The sequence below is a fragment of the Oryx dammah genome, unplaced genomic scaffold, assembly GCF_014754425.2.
Source record: "Oryx dammah isolate SB20612 unplaced genomic scaffold, SCBI_Odam_1.1 HiC_scaffold_29, whole genome shotgun sequence".
NCBI lineage: Eukaryota > Metazoa > Chordata > Mammalia > Artiodactyla > Bovidae > Oryx > Oryx dammah.
The window spans coordinates 3,967,174-3,987,731 of NW_024070213.1; the positions used below are offsets into that span (position 1 = coordinate 3,967,174).

At 47.1% G+C, this 20,558-nt stretch overlaps 1 protein-coding gene across 1 annotated transcript in view; it reads right to left on the minus strand.

Annotated features, from left to right (window-relative positions):
• The window catches only part of ATXN10 (ataxin 10), a 146,505-nt gene extending 126,464 nt beyond the window's left edge, over window positions 1-20,041 (minus strand). The window contains exon 1 of the mRNA XM_040234548.1: window positions 19,695-20,041. Coding sequence (XP_040090482.1) covers window positions 19,695-19,810 — 116 coding nt within the window. The 5' untranslated portion in view covers window positions 19,811-20,041. The remainder of the gene's footprint in view (window positions 1-19,694) is intronic.
• Between the last annotated feature and the right edge of the window lie 517 nt (window positions 20,042-20,558).

Sequence of the window (20,558 nt, forward strand, 5' to 3'; positions counted from 1 at the left end):
CAAGGAGAAAGAAGGTGGATGCACGGCAGTAGCCAGGGCGCCCAGCAAAGAACTGTGCGCACAGAGGAGCCGGGCGGATGGCAGGGCTAGCACTAAAAGCCCAGGGAGAAGGCCAGGCTGTTCCAGAAGAGGCGCTGGAGCAACTACCAGTCATATGGGGAAAAATCAGAACCGGAGCCTTAAGTAAAAAGGAACTCCATTTGGATTTAGGAATATATGTTAGACACAGGCTCTGCAGGCCACTGAAAGGACCACCCACCTGATGAGAAGCCAGGGAGGGTCCTGATCAGAGGAGTGATGTCACTTGCTTTCACTTTTAAAGGATCCCTCTGCTATTCCGTAAAGAACTGATCACAGCAAAAGAAAGAAAAGATACATGGAGATCAGTTAGGACACTCTTCCACCGTGCGGCTGGGAGAGGAGGGGCCAGCGGCAGACATAATAAGCAGAGACCAGACTCTGAATATATTCTGAAGATGGAGTCAATGAGATTTGATGAGAAATTATTATGAGGGGTGTCAGAGAAAGCAGAGTCAAGGATGGTGCCAAACTCTGACCCAACTCTGGCCTGAGCAATAAATGGATGGATGATCTCTTGTTGACTGAACTGGAGAAGACTGCTGTAAAGATATTGGGGGAGGGCGGGTATCAGGAGTTCAGTTTGAGATTTGCCACATCTGACATGCCTATTAGAAATACAAGCAGAAATGTGGAGTAGGCAGATGAACTTACATGTCTGAACATCAGGAGCAAAGTCCAGCTAAAGAAAGTGTTAGAGCTATCACCAACTCTAACAAAACCCCAAGACTGAAGGCAACTGTCATGCAGCACAGGTAGGTGGGGAGAATTCTGAGGGACTGAGCGCGGGGCCTCAGAGAGAACAGCCAGTAAGAGAGAAGAATCAGAAGGGGTGGGGTTCTAGGAGCCAAATGAAGACGGTGTTCCAAGGAGAAAGAAGTGATGAGCGACCTCAACCAGCAGAGAAGATGAGAATTTTAGATGAAGACCAAGGGGCCTGGCAATGTGGAATGGGTTCAAGAGAGAGAAAGGGGAAACTGTAGTAGATGAATATAAAAAAACGCTTAGAGAAGTTTATATAAAAGGGAGAAAGAAATGAGGGAAATGGGGGAGAGATTCTTCTTAGGATGGGAAAAATTATAGCAGATTTATCAACTGATGAGAATAATCCAATAGAAAGGGTAAAACAGATGATTTAAGAAAGAGGGGAAGGGAAGAGAATTGTTGGAGCAACGTATGTAAAAGACAGAGGAATATGTGCAGACCTCGGGGGGCTGGCATTTAGAGAAGGCCTTTCAGCCACAGTACCCGAGGGAAGGCGAACTACGGGGACAGATAGAGGCGGCGGTGCAGAGAGGAAAGCGGGAATTCCTAGAAACGCAGGAAGCTCAGAATGAGGGAGAACCAGTGGAGGCCGAGGGAGCGCAAAATGCATACGTCAGCTAACAAGGAAAGCGGAAGAATCAGACGGACCAGGGCAATGGCAGGACTGCCAGGCAGCGCGAAATCCCTACACAAGGTCAGTGATCGTCAGTTTACAGAAAGCCAAATCAGTATGTTGCCACGTTTTTATCCATCCTTGTTCAGTTATTTGGGTGCAAGTGGAAAAGCAGCAGCAAGCTGGATTTAACTAGAGCTAGAGTTTTACCAGCAAAGTATCACAAAGGAGAAGAGGCAAGGGAACTGAGAATGTATACAAGGAAATGCTTTATCACTGATCCATAGGTCTAACCTGGATTTAAGGGATACGTGACTATAAGGAACAAAACGGACAGAGAATAGGAAGAAGCAGGATCAACAGACTGTGTGTCCAGCGGGGAGCGTAAGACTTAGTGGAGTAGGGGACCCACAGAGAGACAAGACAGAAGAGGCAGTCAGAGTGGGACTCCTGGAATCAAGACTGCGGAGGGCATGCAGCCATGGTTAATCACAAGGCCTAGGTAGCACACTGCAGTGTGGTTAGATGGGGAATCGGGGGAGGGGAGAGGTGGTCAGTCAAGAAATAAAAGGTCAGGGTAATGAAAGGATCATCTAGGTAAACACTAAAATAACCAAGACTTGAGATGGGAGAAGTAATGCAGAATTAACCGTGAACCAAAGTTAGATTTGTCAAGGAATGAGAGTGACCACCTGAACTTTTAACAGTAAAAGAGATTATCTATGAGCTATATATACTCTGATGGCATGATATGGAAGTTGCAGGGATCATGGAGGAAAAAGTTCTGAAAGCAGCAATGACAGTTACCCTTACACCTACACATCCTCAAGCTAAGCAATACACAGGATATAGGAGAAAACAGCCCACTTGGAGGACTTTCTGGGAAAGGTTTGTCCTTAGAAGTGAGCCGTATCTCACCTAGATCAAGATGACAGGAATGTCCAGAGAGGTTGAAGACAGAGAATTTTGCACATAGTGGTGGTTCAGTCACTAAGTCGTGTCCAACTCTCACAACCCTATGGACTGTAGCCCGCCAGGCTCCTCTGTCCATGGGATGCTCCAGGCAAGAATACTGGAGTGGGTTGCCATGTCCTCCTCCAGGGGATCTTCCTGACCCAGGGATTGAACCCAGGTTACCTGCACTGCAGACAATCTCCTACATTGCAGGCAGATTCTTTACTGACTGAGCCACTGGGAAAGGCCCCTGGCACATGGGAAGGGTTTTAAAAGTTGAGTCCAAAAGGATCCATACAAAGCCTTAAGGGAACCAGTGAGTAACAGAAAACCTCGTTTCCCATATTAATTAGAAAATCAGCTTGTAAATGTCTAGCAAAAACCCTGCTGAGATTTTACTTTGAATGGCACCGAAACCACAGTCAACCTGGGGAGAGGTGATGTCTCCGTGTTACTGTTTCCCTATCATATCACGGTATAACCGTGTAATCTCTTTTGATAGCATTATAATATTCTCAGTGAGGATGACAGCCACTGTACTGAACTGTGCTCATGCCACGCCCAGCACCTTGCTAAGCACTACATACACACACTCCTCCATGGCCATCCTAGGTGGATCCCTCACTTACGAAGTGTCCTTGTTACCAAATGCAAGTCTGTGTTTCCAATGTACAGAGAGGCCAGGCAACACCAAAACTCTAAGAGTGTGGAGCAGAGAGAGGTTTACTGAGGGCAATGCAAGACGACGGGTGGCTCACGCCTTAACAACCCCGGGTTTTCAGCAAAGCCCTTTTCTAGGAAAGGTGAGGGAGGGGCACAGGCAGTTGTTGCAAGCTTCTTGGTGTCAGGTCACAGTCAGTAGCGATGTTCCTGTAAATCTACCAAACGAATGCTATTCCCTGTTCTGGAAAGAAAGGCAAGGTCCCAAAACACAACTTTCATCCTCCGAAGTCCTCATCCTGGCTAAGAGAAGGCGCCCCAGGGGGCCCCAGTGGAACCAGGACCACTAACAGTGCCACTGATAGTTGGTTGCTTGTAGGAGGGGCTCACTGCAGCACCCACCAATGGCTGAGAGGGAACCAGGATCACCAACTGTCGCTTACTGACAACTGGTTGCTAGGGGCGGGCCCACCACAGCACGGACCAATAGTGACCGGCTCCCGGTAAGGGGGTGCAGGTCACCTGCGCACAGCAACAGCCCCTGCTAAGGTCTGCGCTCAGCCACGCTCTGTTACACTCTTGGCTCTAATGTGACTTCTCTGGGCTTGTGGCCGTCAGAGGTTGACTCAGCCTGCAGTGGGCCCCAGGGTTCCTCTGCCTTTGAGTATCCTTGCCCACAGTCCAGTGACCACACCCTCTGGTCCAGGGACCACTACAAAAGACTGGGAGGATGAAAAGAGCTGAGAAACTCTCCTCTGAGGGCACAGTGGGTCACCATTCTAACCTTATTTATTTTGATTTGCTGGCTCAAACTTCTTCCTGTCTACTTTGTCCATTTAAGATAATTGGATGTGTGGGGTGGCTCACACTGACCACATCTGTATTTTGAAGCTGAGTCAGAACACCTTACCGAGTGGTTCCGTGTGGCAGTCCAGCTCATGGCACAGGTAAAAATAAAGGGAACTGTCACCGCACTCTACACAGTTCTGTTTATAGTGCTGCATAATTGCGTCCTCTCTCAGCACAGCTGGTCTGAGTCATGGTTGAGTCAAGACAGCATGTGGCCCCTTCACTAAGCTGACAACTCATGGGGGTCTGAAGGGGGCCTGTTTTGTGTTGTGGATTTTTTGTTTTGTTTGGCTGTTGTCTTTGGTGCAGCCAAAGACTTGCTGGCCAGAGGCTCAGTCGTGTTAGCGGAAAACCTATGTGAGCCTGTGTACACACAGATGACCGGTTTACTCCGAGTTCTACATTATGCCGGCCTCTCAAGCGCTCAACAGTCCCTTTCCCTATGAATGTTAGTCTACGTCTTGATGCAAGCAATGAGGGACACCAAAACATTTCTGACCTCTTGAAATCACGATTCTCTGTCATATCTGACAATGTTTTATACCTCTCTTACCGGAGTCCTTCCTCTATGCTGACTCCAGGAAATTAACTATTTAAAGAAGTAATAAAAACACAACCAAGGGCTCATTCTGTGCTAGGTATTAAAGCAGGCCCCGAGGACACAGAGGTAAGTAAGACGCCTGCCCTCAGGTTTGGGCTCATTCTAGTGGACAGGTAGGTGATTAAGTGATCGTAATACTCTACTGCAGTTCTTTGCAAGAGGTAAGGGGAATAAGGCAGAAGCACCCAGGTCATAATGCAGGTCTAAAGTCACTTGCACAGGGGCTCCTCACTGCCAAGTCAAGTTTGTTGGGTAAACTATTAAAACAGCTTGCTTTCACAAAAAAAATAAAAAAAAAATAAAGTCACTTGCAGTTCAACTGTGGCACAATGGAGACGAAAAGCCGCCCTCCAGCTTGCGGCGATCAGAGCCACTTTGGGAAAGTCAGTGTCAGGACAGGGTGACCTGCATCTGAAGACAGCAGGAAAGAGCTGGCCTCAGTGCAGCCTTGGGCTTCTCAGGCGGCTCACTGGTAGAGAATCTGCCTGCCAGTACAGCAGGTGAAGGAGGCAGGGGTTCAATCCCTGGATCAGGAAGGTCTCCTGGATGAAGGAAATGGCAGTCCTCTACCGTATGCTTGCCTGGAGAATCCCATGGACAGAGGAGCCTGGTAGGTTGCAGTCCATGGGGTCGCAAAGAGTCAGACATGACTTACCACGCACACAGGCAGTGCCGCCCTATGTGTGGGTCACATGCAAAGCTGTGCACTCCAATGTCAGGAGGGACCATGGAACTTCATAGACGGAACCCGGTCCACGATGCTGGCCAGCACAGTGACCAGTTACACGAGCCCCCAGTATCACTAGGATACAAACAACCGATAGAAGGAAGGCCTGACCTTAGGCTGGGGTCACTGGGGAAGGAGGCAGAAGAAAGGGCAACATGATTATACAGAGAGCAGTGAGCCCAGAAAGGCAGAAAACGCAATAAATCTCTCAAGGTGAGCCAGCAAACTGAAAGTTCACAGAGAAAGTCTAACCCTAGGGAAAACCGGCCTTTCCTCAGCGCTCTCTGTGACAACCCTTCAGAGTGTGTGCTTCCCAACCTTGCAACTCTAGACTGTGCTGGGCCAAGCCTGAGTCCAGGACACAGAACTCCAGCAGGGGAGCACAGAAAGGGATCAGGGTGCCTCAGACTAGACCCACAGAACAGCACTTTGAGATTCTCCAGCTGGCGACACAGGAGGAGTAACCCCCCTGATTAGCATGCAGAGCCAGGGTTGCGACGACGCACGGGGCAGGCAGGAGTGGGTCTGGAACTCAGGGTTCGACGGGCTGTCTCCTGGCACTTGTGTGTCTAGGGGTAACAATAAGTAGGCAGCGGCAGCAACTGCACGCTGACGGGAGCAAGGCCGCCGAGGGCTCAGCCCCAGCGGCATCAGAGCCTGGCGACAGTGCTGGAGAGCCGGGGGAGTCCAGACGGGAAGCTGGGGCCACCAGATGCCTGTCCACTACCGGCCTCAGGACAGGCTGCGCCAGGGGGACAGGACTTACTGCTCCGACACACCTGTGAGGTCTCTTAAGATTCCAAACAGCGATGGCCTCCAAGAGTCCGTGACTGAGCGGACAGTGTCAGGCAAGAGGAGGTCTCAGGAGAAGAGCAGACTGTAGCAGACGCTCATGGCATCCCTCATCACACACCACTGGCCCATCTAGTTTATGACCCCAAGGGCAATTCTCACGACCCCCGTGCTCAGACAATTCAGAGGTGCATCCCCCAGGGACCCCAGTCGGGTTGAGCCCCATCACTGAATACGGCATCCTTACATCAGCTCTCTCTCCTTCCACACTGAGTTTCCCCTCTCCCACGCTTCTGATCACTGGGGCTTGCCTATCGTTAACTTCACCCAAGTTCCTACCTCAAATTCTGCTTTGGAGAAAAAGCCCAACGGCTCAGGTATACAAGGAGGCATTTATAAAGATGGTCTCCATAGTGCTGTTGGAGTTACCAAACATTAAAGACAAATCCAAATGCCCAACAGTAAGAAAAGGCAGATAAATGATGTAATCTTATGATCGTACACTCCACAACAGTTGAAGTTAATGATCTAGCTCTCTACGTATGAAAACTGGTAAAAACAGAGCAAAAATTAAAGATGCCAACTGAAGCATATAGAGCACATAACATACCATGTAACACACAGCCAGGAGGGAAGAAGGAGACTGGAAAGCGAGACAAAGAGCCCCTACCCACCACATCCACTGCCGGCAGTCACACCCTCTGCGTCAGCAGGGCAGAGGCTCACAGAGTTCTGCCAAGAGAACGCACCGGTCAGAGCAAACACCCTCTTCCAACAACACAAGAGAAGACTCTACACATGGACATCACCAGATGGTCAATACAGAAATCAGAATGATTATATTCTTTGCAGGCAAGATGGAGCTCTATACAGTCAGCAAAAACAAGACCAGGAGCTGACTGGGACTCCTGCCCATGAACTCCTTATTGCCAAATTCAGACTTAAATTGAAGAAAGTAGGGAAAACCACTAGACCATTCTGGTATGACCTAAATCAAATCCCTTATGATTATGCACTGGAAGTGAGAAATAGATTCACGGGATTAGACCTAACAGAGTGCCTGAAGAACTATGGATGGAGGTTCATGACATTGTACAGGAGGCAATGATCAAGGCCATCCCCAAGAAAAAGAAATGCAAAAAGGCAAAATGGCTGTCTGAGGAGGCCTTACAAATAGCTCTGAAAAGAACAGAAGCGAAAAGCAAAGGAGAAAAGGAAAGATATATCCATTTGAATGCAGAGTTCCCAAGAATAGCAAGGAGAGATGAGAAAGCCTTCCTCAGTGATCAATGCAAAGAAATAGAGGAAAACAATAGAATGGGAAAGACTAGAGATCTCCTCAAGAAAATTAGAGATACCAAGGGAACATTTACTACAAAGATGGGTACAATAAAGAACAGAAATGGTATAGACCTAACAGAACCAGAAGATATTAAGAGGTGGCAAGAATACACAGAATTGTACAAAAAAGATCTTCATGACCCAGATAACCACAATGGTGTGATCACTCACCTAGAACCAGACATCCTGGAATGCAAAGTCAAATGGGCCTTAGGAAGCATCACTATGAACAAAGCTAGTAGTAGAGGTGATGGAATTCCAACTGAGCTATTTCAAATCCTAAATGATGCTGTGAAAGTGCTGCACTCAATATGCCAGCAAATTTGGAAAACTCAGCAGTGGCCACAGGACTGGAAAAGGTCCGTTTTCATTCCAATCCCAAAGAAAGGCAATGCCAAAGAATGCTCAAACTACCGCACAATGGCACTCATCTCAGTTCAGTCGCTCAGTCATGTCTGACTCCTTGCGACCCCACAAACCACAGCACGCCAGGCCTCCCTGTCCATCACCACCTCCTGGAGTTTACTCAAACTCATGTCCATTGAGTCGGTGATGCCATCCAACCATCTCATCCTCTGTTGTCCCTTTCTCCTCTTGCCTTCAATCTTTCCCAGAATCAGGGTCTTCTCAAATGAGTCAGCTCTTTGCATCAGGTGGCCAAAGTATTAGAGTTCCAGCTTCAGCATCAGTCCTTCCAATGAATATTCAGGACTGATCTCCTTTAGGATGGACTGGTTGGATCTCCTTGCAGTCCAAGGGACTCTCAAGAGTCTTCTCCAACACCACAGTTCAAAAGCATCAATTCTTCGGCGCTCAGCTTTCTCTATGGTCCAACTCTCACATTCATACATGACCACAGGAAAAACCATAGCTTTGAATAGATGGACCTTTGTTGGCAAAGTAATGTCTCTGCTTTTTAATATGCTGGCTAGGTTGGTCATAAGTTTTCTTCCAAGGAGCAAGTGTCTTTTAATTTCACGGTTGCAGTCACCATCTGCAGTGATTTTGGAGCCCAAAGAAATAAAAGTCTGTCACTGTTTCCACTGTTTACCCATCTATTTGCCACGAAGTGACGGGACCAGATGCCATGATCTTAGTTTTCTGAACGTTGAGCTTTAAGTCAACTTGTTCACTCTCCTCTTTTCACTTTCATCAAGAGGCTCTTCAGTTCCTTTTTGCTTTCTGCCGTAAGGGTGGTGTCATCTGCATATCTGAGGTTACTGATATTTCTCCTGGCAATCTTAATTCCAGCTTGTGTTTCATCCAGCCCAGCGTTTCTCATGACGTACTCTGCATATAAGTTAAATAAGCAGGGTGACAATATACAGCCTTGACGTACTCCTTTTCCTATTTGGAACCAGTCTGTTGTTCCATATCCAGTTCTAACTGTTGCTTCTTGACCCGCATACAGATTTCTCAAGAGGCAAGTAAGGTGGTCTGATATTCCCATCTCTTTAAGAATTTTCCAAAGTTTGCTGTGATCCATCCAGTCAAAGGCTTTGGCATAATCAATAAAGCAGATGTTTTGCTGGAACTCTCGCTTTTCTGATGATCCAATGGATGCTGGCAATTTGATCTCTGGTTCCTCTGCCTTTCCTAAATCCAGCTTGGACATCTCAAAGTTCACAGTTCATGTACTGTTGGAGCCTGGCTTGGAGAATTTTGAACATTACTTTAGCGTGTGAGATGAGTCCAACTGTGCAGTAGTTTGAGCATCCTTTGGCATTGCCTTTCTTTGGGACTGGAATGAAACCTGACCTTTTCCAGTCCTGTAGCCACTGCTGAGTTTTCCAAACTTGCTGACATATTGAGTGCAGCACTTTCACAGCATCATCATCTTAGGATCTGAAAGAGGTCAACTGGAATTCCATCACCTCCACTAGCTTTGTTCGTAGTGATGCTTCCTAAAGCCCACTTGACTTCACATTCCAGGATGTCTGGCTCTAGGTGAGAGTGATCACACCATTGTGATGATCTGTCGTGAAGATTTTTTTGGTACAGTTCTTCTGTGTATTCTTGCCACCTCTTCTTAGTATCCTCTGGTTCTGTTAGGACCATACCATTTCTATCCTTTATTGTACCCATCTTTGCAGTAAATGTTCCCTTGGTATCTCTAATTTTCTTGGAAAGATCTCTGGTCTTTCCCATTCTATTGTTTTCCTCTATTTCTTTGCATTGATCACTGAGGAAGGCTTTCTCATCTCTCCTTGTTATTCTTGGGAACTCTACATTCAAATGGGTATATCCTTCCTTTTCTCCTTTGCCTTTCGCTTCTCTATGCCTTACAAAAGCCTTTTCCCCCTGAAACCTACTGAGTCCCAGAAGGTATCAGTATTTCATACCAATACGTTTCAAGGGGGTGGGGAAGACGCTCCCAAACTCAAATTGTTTACAAAACCATTTCAGTCACTCTGCACAATCACCAGTGTTACCCAGAGGTCCTGAGGTGAGGTGAAGTCGCTCAGTCGTGTCCGACTCTTTGTGACCCTGTGGACTGTAACCTACTAGGCTTCTCCGTCCATGGGATTCTCCAGGCAAGAATACTGGAGTGGATTGCCATTTCCTTCTCCAGGGGATCTTCCCAACCCAGGGATCAAACCCGGGTCTCCCGCATTGGAGGCAGACGGTTTAACCTCTGAGCCACCAGAATAGTTCAGAGGTCCTGAAGAGCCATGATAAACCACTTCTGCCTCCCCACCCTGAGGAAGGAGATCTCAGCCCCACACCAGCAGCATGACATCACTGCAAAGCAAGACTCCAGAGCGCCCATCCACTGCACTCTTCAGTGGACAAGGAGCTGAACTCTCCAGAGCCACGTTACTGCCCACACCCTTCCACGATTTCTTTCCTTTTTTCCTAGATTTCTTTCCAAGCACTTCATGAGTATCAGTCTCACCTCAGCTCATCTCAGGCTCTGGAAACAGAGAGCATGGAGGAACACGTGGATCAAAACCCGACTCACTCTGAGTGTACTAAGACCATCAGATGCCCAGTTCCTTCTGTTCTTGGAAGAAATTTGACAATTCAGAAACATTGTTTTACCAGTGATAATTCTCAACTAGGAAGCAAAAAAGACAGTGATATTTCCACAAAGCCTTTCCATCAGGCTGGCTGAGATTCAGCTCAAGTAAGTTCTTCTGGGCGTGGCAGGGAGAATAATTTTACACCCAGAAAACTGAAATATAATGGACAGTGAATTACACAGATGGCTACTGTTTCATGAGTATGTCAAATCTAGGCAACCAATACCCCCATCTGGATAGAGCAGGTTCCCCTCACTTCAGAAAATTCCCTCATGCTCCTTCCCAGTCAGCCCCCAGCCTCCTGTGACAACCACTGTTCATGCCTTCATTACCAGTCAACAACACAGAGAAGGTCAGCTTCGCAGAACTTCACAGAGCCACGGAGCATGCACTGTCTGTCTGGCCTCTTTCAGTCGGTGCCTTCTGAGCTCCACCCGCACTGCTGTGTAAACTCGTGGTTCGGTTAGCAGGCAGTTTAGTCATCCACCCACTGACGGACATTGCAGCAGGTTCTAGTACTTGGCTACTATCAATAAAGCTGCTACAAGCACTCTTTCACAAGTCATGTGGACATATATTCTAAGATAAATACCTAGGGTTATGGGCAGGAGTATGTTTAACTTTATAAAAAACTGCCAAAGTGTTTCCCAAAGCGGTTGCACCATCCACGCTCCCACCAGCAATGGACGAGACCCTCAGCTGCTCCACAGCCTCACCAAAAGCTGTCAGTCGTTTCAATCTCAGCAAATCTAATGAGTCTGCAAAGGTATCTCATTATGGTTTTACTAGTTTATAACAGCTTTACTGAGACATAATTAAACAAAGCATACAATTCACTCACTTAACTACATAATTTTCTCAACTTTGGTATATTACATTAACTTCATTGTGGTGAAGGATCTATGTGTTAAGGGCTTCCCAGGTGGCGCTCGTGGTAAAGAACCTGCCTGCCAAAGCAGGAGACCTAAGAGCTGCGGGCTTGATCCCTGGGTAGGGGAGCTCCCCTGGAGGAGGGCAGGGCAATCCACTCCAGCATGCTTGCCTGGAGAATCCCATGGACAGAGGAGCCTGGCGGGATACAGCCCAAAGAGCTGGACACAGCTGAAGCGACTTGGCGACAGTAGCATGTATATATCAGGTTGGAACAAAAGTAACAGCAGTTTCGGGCTGTGAATTCTAAGTCATTTTAAGTAGGCTCAAACATGTTTATTAATCAAAATAAGAACCATTACAATCAACACATTTTTACCAATGAGAAATAAGTTTCTTTATTCTTGTGGCATAAAAATCTGTACTTCAAGATTCGTCAAACTCTTGGAAAGCATTTTCTGCCTCCTTTCCTTGCAGAAAGTTGTCAAGACGCTTGGAGAAGCGGTAGTCAATCAACGAAAGGTCAGGGGAATGTGGAGGATGAGGCAAAACTTCACAGCCCAAGTCACTCAACTTCTGAAGCACTGGCTTTGCAACATGCAGTCAGGCAGCGTCGTGGGGAGAACCAGGCCCACGCTGCTGACCAATGCCAAGGCAGGCGTTGAGTTTTCAGTGCATCTCATCGGTTTACTGAGCATATTTCTCAGATGTAATGGATTCACTGGGATTCAGAAAGCTGGAGTGGATCAGATGGGCAGCAGACCGCCAGTGACCATGACCTTTTTTGGTGCAAGTTTGGCTCTGGGAAGTGCTCTGGAGCTGCTTCTTGGTTCAACCACTGAGCTGGTTGTCACCAGCTGTCATATAAAATCCACTTGCCATCGCACATCACAACCTGATTGAGAAATGGTTTGTTGCCGCTGCATAGAGTAAAAGACGACACTTCAAAATGACAGTTTTTTTATTTTCAGTCAGCTCCTGAGGCACCCACTTAGTGAACTTTTTCACTTTTCCAATTTGCTTCAAATGCCCGATGACCACAGAATGGTCCATGCTGAGTTCTTTGGCAACCTCTTGAGCAGTTGTAAGAGGATCAGCTTCAATGACTACTCTCAATTGGTTGTTGTCACCTTCCAATGGCCTGCCACTACATTCCTCATCTTCAAGGCTCTCATCTCCTTTGCAAAACTTCTTGAACCAACCACCACTGCACTGTACATTTGGTAGCAGTTACTGGGCCAAATGTGTTGTTGATATTGCCAGTTGTCTTCACTGCTTTATGACGCATTTTGAACTCGAATTTTTAAAAAAAATCACTTGAATTTGCCTTTTGTCTAACATTTCCAGTCTAAAATAAATATAAAATAAACAGCAAGTGATGTCATTAGCAAAACAAATAAAGTGAGAAATGTGCATTAAAATGATGTATAATAGACCCAATTTAAGAATGTACTCCAATATCAAACAGCAAAGTTCAACAATGCCAAACCAAATTATTTTTGCACCAACCAATAATATACAATTTTACATTCTGACCATTTTTCAGTATAGAATTCAGTGGCTTTAATTATATTCATAATGTTGTACAAACCTCAGCACTAATTCCAAAAATTATGACCCCAAACAAATTTGGTAACTATTAAACAAAAACTCTTCCCTCCCCCTCAACCCAGGTAACCTCTAATGTCCTTTCTGTCTGTGAATTTGCCTATTCTTAGTTCTTCATAGAAGTGGAATCATACAATATCGGTCATTCTATGTCTGGCTTCTTCCCCTTGGCGCGGTTTCCAGCATGTACCAGTACTTCATTCCTTTTTAGGGCCACACAGTATTCCACTGTATGTGCATATGACATTTTAGCCATTCACCTGTTGATGGACACTTGAGTTGTTTCCATCTTTTGGCTATTACGAATAATGCCTCAATGAAAACTGGCATACAAGTATCTGTTTAAGGTTTTGCTTTTAATCCTCCAAGGTACATACATACTTAGGAGTGGAACTGCTTGATCGTATTCCATGTTTAGCTTTTTGAGGTACCATAAAAAAATTTTTTTACCATAATAGCTGAACCATTTCACATTCTCACCAGCAATGTACAAGGGTTCCAAATTTTCTACATCCTTACCAACATTTTTTTTTTCTTTTTTTTAGTAACAGCCATCCTAAAGAGCACAGTGGAGTTTTTGTTTTAATTTGCATTTTCTCAGTGATTAATGATGTTGAGTACTTTACCGTGTGTGTTGGCCATTTATATACCTTCCCTTCTAAACCAGATTTTTTTCCGCCCAATTTTTTACCAGATTGTCTTTTGTTACTGGACATGGATCAACAGACTGGTTCCAAATAGGAAAAGGAGTACGTCAAGGCTGTATATTGTCACCCTGCTTATTTAACTTCTATGCAGAGTACATCATGAGAAACACTGGACTGGAAGAAACATAAGCTGGAATTAAGACTGCCAGGAGAAATATCAATAACCTCAGATATGCAGATGACACCACCCTTATGGCAGAAAGTGAAGAGGAGCTTAAAAAGCCTCTTGATGAAAGTGAAAGAGGAGAGTGAAAAAGTTGGCTTAAAGCTCAACATTCAGAAAACGAAGATCATGGCATCTGGTCCCATCACTTCATGGGAAATAGATGGGGAAACAGTGGAAACAGTGTCAGACTTTATTTTTCTGGGCTCCAAAATCACTGCAGATGGTGACTGCAGCCATGAAATTAAAAAGACGCTTACTCCTTGGAAGAAAACTTATGACCAACCTAGATAGTATATTCAAAAGCAGAGATATTACTTTGCCGACTAAGGTCCATCTAGTCAAGGCTATGGTTTTTCCAGTGGTCATGTATGGATGTGAGAGTTGGACTGTGAAGAAGGCTGAGCGCTGAAGAATTGATGCGTTTGAACTGCGGTGTTGGAGAAGACTCTTGAGGGTCCCTTGGACTGCAAGGAGATCCAACCAGTCCATTCTGAAGGAGATCAACCCTGGGATTTCTTTGGAAGGAATGATGCTGAAGCTGAAGCTCCAGTACTTTGGACACCTCATGCGAAGAGTTGACTCACTGGAAAAGACTGATGCTGGGAGAGATTGGGGGCAGGAGGAGAAGGGGATGATCCAGGATGAGATGGCTGGATGGCATCACGGACTCGATGGACGTGAGTCTGAGTGAACTCCGGGAGATGGTGATGGACAGGGAGGCCTGGCGTGCTGCGATTCATGGAGTCGCAGAGAGTCAGACATGACTGAGCGACTGAACTGAACTGAACTGAACTGAGTTTCAGGAGCACTTTATACATTTTAAGGGAAATTCTTTGTTAGGTATATGTGTTGTAAATATTTTCAGTCTATGACTTGCCTTTTCCATTTTCTTTTGATAGGCAGAAGTTTTTTTAAATTTTGATAGTCTAATTGATAATCAATTTTTCTTGAAAGGTCAATGTTATCTGTGTCCTGGATAAGAAATATTTGCCTACACACAGGATTACAGATATTCTCCCATCTTCTAAACAGTTTATAGTTTTAAATTTTATGTTTAGGTCTACAATCCATGTGGAAACATTTTTGTGAATGGTAAAAGGTATGGGTCAAAGTTCATTTTAATTCATTTAGATATCAAGTTGTCCTACCATCATTTTTTGAATGAAATTCAAAAAATGGGTTAGAGTTTTTAGACTGATTTTGGTTTGGAGCTTGCACATAGTTTGGAAACAGTCTTAACATTCCTTATACGACATTCAGCATTCAATAAAGAGAAGACCAGATGACTACACACAAGACAGAAACTGACAACAGATACTTATCACGCATGTTATCTGAAATAAGTATAATTAATATGCTTAAGAAAGTAAATGACTATGAATTTCAACAGAGTAATTCATTTAAAAAATCCAACAGAAATTCTACAAAACTCAAAACTACCTGAAACCAAGAATACAATAGACAGCACATCGGACACAGCAAAAACCAGAAGAGAGAACGAGAAGACAGGAGGAAATTTTCAAACCAAAGCTCAGAGAGAATCGGAAATACAGAAAAGAGGCTTTGAGATATACAAAATACAGTGAAAGGTTTAGTATATGTGTAACTAAATTCCTTAAAGGAAAGAATGAGAGAAGCAATAGCTGAAGAAATACTGGCTGACAATTTCCTAAACTGTTCAAAGATATCAAATTCAAGAAGCATTATCCAAAGAGGGTAATTACAAAAAAGCCAACTATTTCTGTCTTCATGGGCCTTCATTCTGGAAGAAGAGCATAAATGAGAAACCTCTACTAATAATTACATAGTATGTAGAATCTATTAAGTGCTTTCTTTAAAAAAAAAAAAAGAAAAGAAAATAGGGTTTATAAGATAAAGGGGCTCCAAAGCATGGAGGGAAAGGAAGCGCCTGCCCTATTAGACAGTATTCACAAAGCCTGGAAGGAAGAAATCGGGAAAATACTTTTGACTAAACACACATTAACAAGAAGAAAGAACCCATACTGAGAGAAGATTTTAAAAGTTTACCCATTCAAGTATGGAACCAAAAGACTACACATGTGCCATGAGTAACTGTGCAGTGTGTGCCCAGTCGCATCCGACTCTCGGCGACCCCGTGGACTGCAGCCCACCAGGCTCCTCCGTCCATGGGATCTTCCAGGCAAGAGCACTGGAGTGGGGGCCACTGCCTTCTCCAGGGGATCTTTCCCAGCCAGGGATGGAACCCAAGTCTCTTGCGTCTCCTGCACTGGCAGGCAGATCTTTACCGCTGAGCCACCTGAGAAGCCGCATAAATAATGACTTCCACAAATAGCAGTAATTCCACAAGACTTTGTTAAGAACCTACAATTATCAGATTGTATGCTAGATGCTAGGGACCCAGGGAATGTGATACACTCTACTCAACAAGCTTATCAGATGGAAGAGCAATCATGTATCAGTTTAAGCATGAGAAGACTTATGGAAAGCAGGACCCAAACATCACACTAGTTCATGAATACTGAAGAATCCTATAGAAAAAAACACAGTAGCTTACTCAACAGAACTATCTGTGATGGGAATAATCTGTATCTGCATGGTCCGAGAAGCTGCCATTAGCCACGTGTGGCTACCAGTACTGAAAATGTGGCTGGGACAAGTCAGGGATGGAATGATTAATTTAACTTATTGCTGATTAATTTCAACAGCCACATGTGAGCAGCTGCATGGACAGTGGAAGTAAAGAGTATCACTTGGCTCTACACTTGAATACAGGGGAGCTTCCTGGCGGCTCAGACAGCAAAAAACCCACCTGCAACAAAGGAGACCTGGGTTCAATTTCTGGTTTGGGAAGATCCCCTGGAGAAGAGAATGGCAACCCACTCCAGCATTCTTGCCTGGAGAATCCCACGAACAGAGGAGCCTGGCAGGGCTACAGTCCGTGGAGTCACAAACAGTCGGACATAACTGAACCACTAAGCACACTGCTATATAACAAATGAGCCCCATTCTGGAGCTCCATTCATGGTCTCACACAGGTCAGATTCCCTTATCAACTTGTACAAACAGCTGTGGGCTTGACTGGGACTGAGGATCTGCTTCCAGGATGCTCCTCACATGGCTGCTGGCAGGAGGCCTCAGTTCCTCACCGCACAGACCTGTCTAGGTGGACCCCTGGGTGTCCTTGTAACATGGCAGATGGCTTTCTCGGAGCAAGCGATCCAAGAGAGAAGGCAATGAGGAAGCTTCAGGGCCTTCTGTGCTCAGAAGTCACACCCGGTCACTTCCCCCACATCTAGTATTTAAAAGCAAGTCACTCAGTGCAGCCCACGCTCAAGGGGAGAGGTCAAATTCTTTCTTTCTTTCCTCAGTGTGATTCTGCTGTGTCTTGCATTTTTCAGTTTGCTACTGTGATGCCTCATTCTGCTTCACTTTATGTCCCATCCAGCCTCTGACACCTCCACCCATCCTCCCTCTGGGTCCATCAGCATTGGACAGATCTTCTCAGAGCAGCTGGCCTCTGGAAACCCTGAGACCCTTCTGAGGGGAAACTAGTGATTTGTTCAAAGACACGCTGAGAAGCAGAGGCAGAACCAGAAGCCTGTCCTCACAAATCCTCATCAGGGGCTCCCTGCACCACCACATGCTATCTGCCTCCTGATTCCAAGACCTACACATCAGGTCACCTTTCCCGGCCTTCAACTCTTCCTGAACTAGGACAGAGTTCCTGCCTGCCCCAGGAAAAACTCGAATATGGGATGCACCTTCACCTCTTCTCATTCTTCCCCAGCAATCCAACTGGTCCCTGAGTCTTGTCCATTCAATCTGGTAAAGGTGTTTCAGTATCTATCCTACCCATCCCCCATAGACAATACCCTAAATTCCAACAGTTTTCTCTTTCACTTGGGCTTCTCCATCAAGTCATCTGCCTCTAGCCTCACCCTAATGTATCTCTCACAATGGCAGCCAGAGATTTGTCTAATATACAGATTTGCCAGGCCATGCCCTTGAAAGAAACTTCCATTGTTTTTGTTCAGTTGCTAAGTTATGTCTCTTTAGGATCCCATGGCCTGCAGCACGCCAGGTTCCTCTCTCTGCAGTTTGCTCAAATTCATATCCAGTGAGTCGATGACGCTATCTATCTCATCACCTGCTGCCCCTTTCTCCTCCTGCCTTCAATCTTTCCCAGCACCAGAGTCTTTTCCAGTGAGTCAGCTCTTCACATCAGCTCTTCACTTCACAAAGTACTGAAGCTTCAGCATCAGTCCTTCCAATGAATATTCAGGATTGATTTCCTTTAGGATTGACTGGTTTGATCTCCTAGGATGGTTCCCCGTGAACTCCTCTCACAAGAAGCAGTCAGGAAAGGCCTTGTAAACTGGCTCAGGGCCTTGGATTTTATCCTTCAGCTTATAAAAAGGAACTTGATATTTGACTATGTCCTCTCTACCAGATATCTATGTTAATTCATTTAAATTCAGAGACCATGCAAAATCAGCACACTGTTCCTCTGCACATACCGTTCTTTCTAATTAGCCCTCTCATCAGTAAGCCTAGAAGCCATAGTAACCCAAGGCCTTTCCCTGACCACAAATCTCTCCACCAGATCCACAGTTCCCCCAGCTCCACCATCTTTTCTTGGCCAGACCCTCTTACAATTCGTTTACACAGCAATTACCCTAACCCGCTTGAAAAAAGGGGATATCACGTTCATCTTTGCACCTTCGGCCCTAGCAAAGAATCTGCTTCAAAGCAGGTCCTCAATGAAGGTTGATGATTGGTTGACTGAAAGGATAGCCCATCATGGTATAGATATCCTAAGCATTAAAGCAATCAACAAATCTCTCTGAGGTACAACATCAATTAGCTTGTCTCCCCAAGAGCCAAAGGAGCAGTGCCCAGGGCTCTTAACACTCTTTGAATTGCTCAACACTTATTGTGATTTGAGGCAGAAGTGCTCAGACCAAGTGAACCTCTAAGACCAATCTGGACTTCTCCCACACTCCCTCTACTCTTTACACATACTTCTGCGATTCCAGAACAGGGCTTCCCAACAAAACACGGCGAACCATCCATAAATGAGTTAAGGGATAGTATCAGCTAACTTGATTTAATACTATGTGTCAGATATGTGCCAAGGACTTAATATGCGTGAGTTCACTTAATCTTGACAACCTCACCAGGAAAGTACTGTCCAACCTTAGTCCTATTAAACAGACACACAAACTGCGGCCCAGAGAAAACGAGAACAAAATTAAATAGGCACTGACTGGAGATATCAGGTACTTTGTATTTTCACGTGCTTTATTTCATTTACTCCTCTGTACAATTAAGCAATGAAGTCGTGTATTACATTTCCATTTTTAGGCAGGAAATCTTAAGGCTTGGAGAAATGGCACCACAACGCATCGCTTGTAGGGCTAGGAGCCAAATCCAGATCTTCAGACTCCTGGGCACCTTTTGCAACGGACATCTGGCCCTTCTGCGGCAGAGTCGGGACTGAAGTGGCCACTGCGCAAAGCGGGGCCACCACGGGATGCAGAGCCTGGGCTCACAGGACCAACGGAGTGACGCCACCTCCCACCTTGCACATCTGCAACGTCTGTCTCCCCCAACTGCACGTTCCGCTGCTTCTGGGGGCCTGCCAGGCCCGGAAACCTCTCCAGCCAGGCCAAGGAGACCATCTTGTACGTTATCCGGGCGCCATCACCGCAGCTCAACTAACCCAACAGGCAGGAGGCGGCGAAGAACTCGCTTGGGTCGGTCCCCCTTCCTGCGCCCGGCCTCACGCCCGCACTGACGAGTGGGGAGCAGGTGTCACCCCCGCCCCCCAGCCCGCGGCCCGCTGGTGAGGCGCGGAGCCGCCACCCCACCGCCGCCCCTGGAGGAGGGGGCGCCCCCGCCCCGCTCCCGCAAGTCCCGCCGGGCCGCCCCCGCCGCCCGCGCCGCCCGCGCAGTTACCGATTCCGCTGCTCTTTGAAGAGCGCAGTCAGCGCGCGGAGAGCCTCCAGATCCTGGATGGGCGCGGGCATCATGACGCCCGACAGCCTGCCGGGCGGCGGCCTGGGCGCCGCCATCTTGCCGCTCGCAGCTCGGGCCGAGCGGCCGACGACGAGGAGCCGGGAGGAGGAGGGGCAGGAGGGCCGGCGGGAGCCGGTGGAGCGCGGGCTGCTGCCTCCGCAAGCCGCCGCCGCCTCGGCGCTGCTGCAGCCCACGGGCCCGGCCTGGAAAGCGCGAGACCAAGCGCCCAAGGATCGCCTCAGACCCGAGGACGCAACGGTGCGGCGAGGGGAGGGGGCGCGGGCGGAAGTCCCGCCTGCGGGGAGGGGGACGCCGGCCGGAAGTTCGCCCTGTGGGGAGGGGGCGCGGGCGGAAGTTGTGTTTGAGGGGGTGGGGACGTCAGGAGGGCGGAGGGTCCCCAAGGAGAAGTCGGAGGGGTAGGGGGCGGGCTTGGGCCCGGAATAGGGACACCCTGAGCGGGGCAATGGGGACAGAGGGGGTCTCCATGGGAGCGGGTGTGGGGGACGAGGGCACCTTGAGGGGGAGATGTGGGCAGACGGGGGTCTCCGCAGGAGGGGATGTGAGGAAGGCTGGGGAGTCCTGCAGAGGCTCCCCTGGGGGAGAAGGCTGAAGACCTCGATCCAGCAGTCGGGAGGGTTGATCAGGGCTCACACCAACCCCCTGGGAGCTGGAGCAGTCTGTGTCCATCTTGCAAGTCTCAGTCCCTGGAAGCTCAGTTCCCAGTTCTTCAGTCAGTCAGTCAGTTAAGTCGCTAGTCGTGTCCAACTCTTTGCGACCCCATGGACTGCAGCCCGCCAGGCCTCC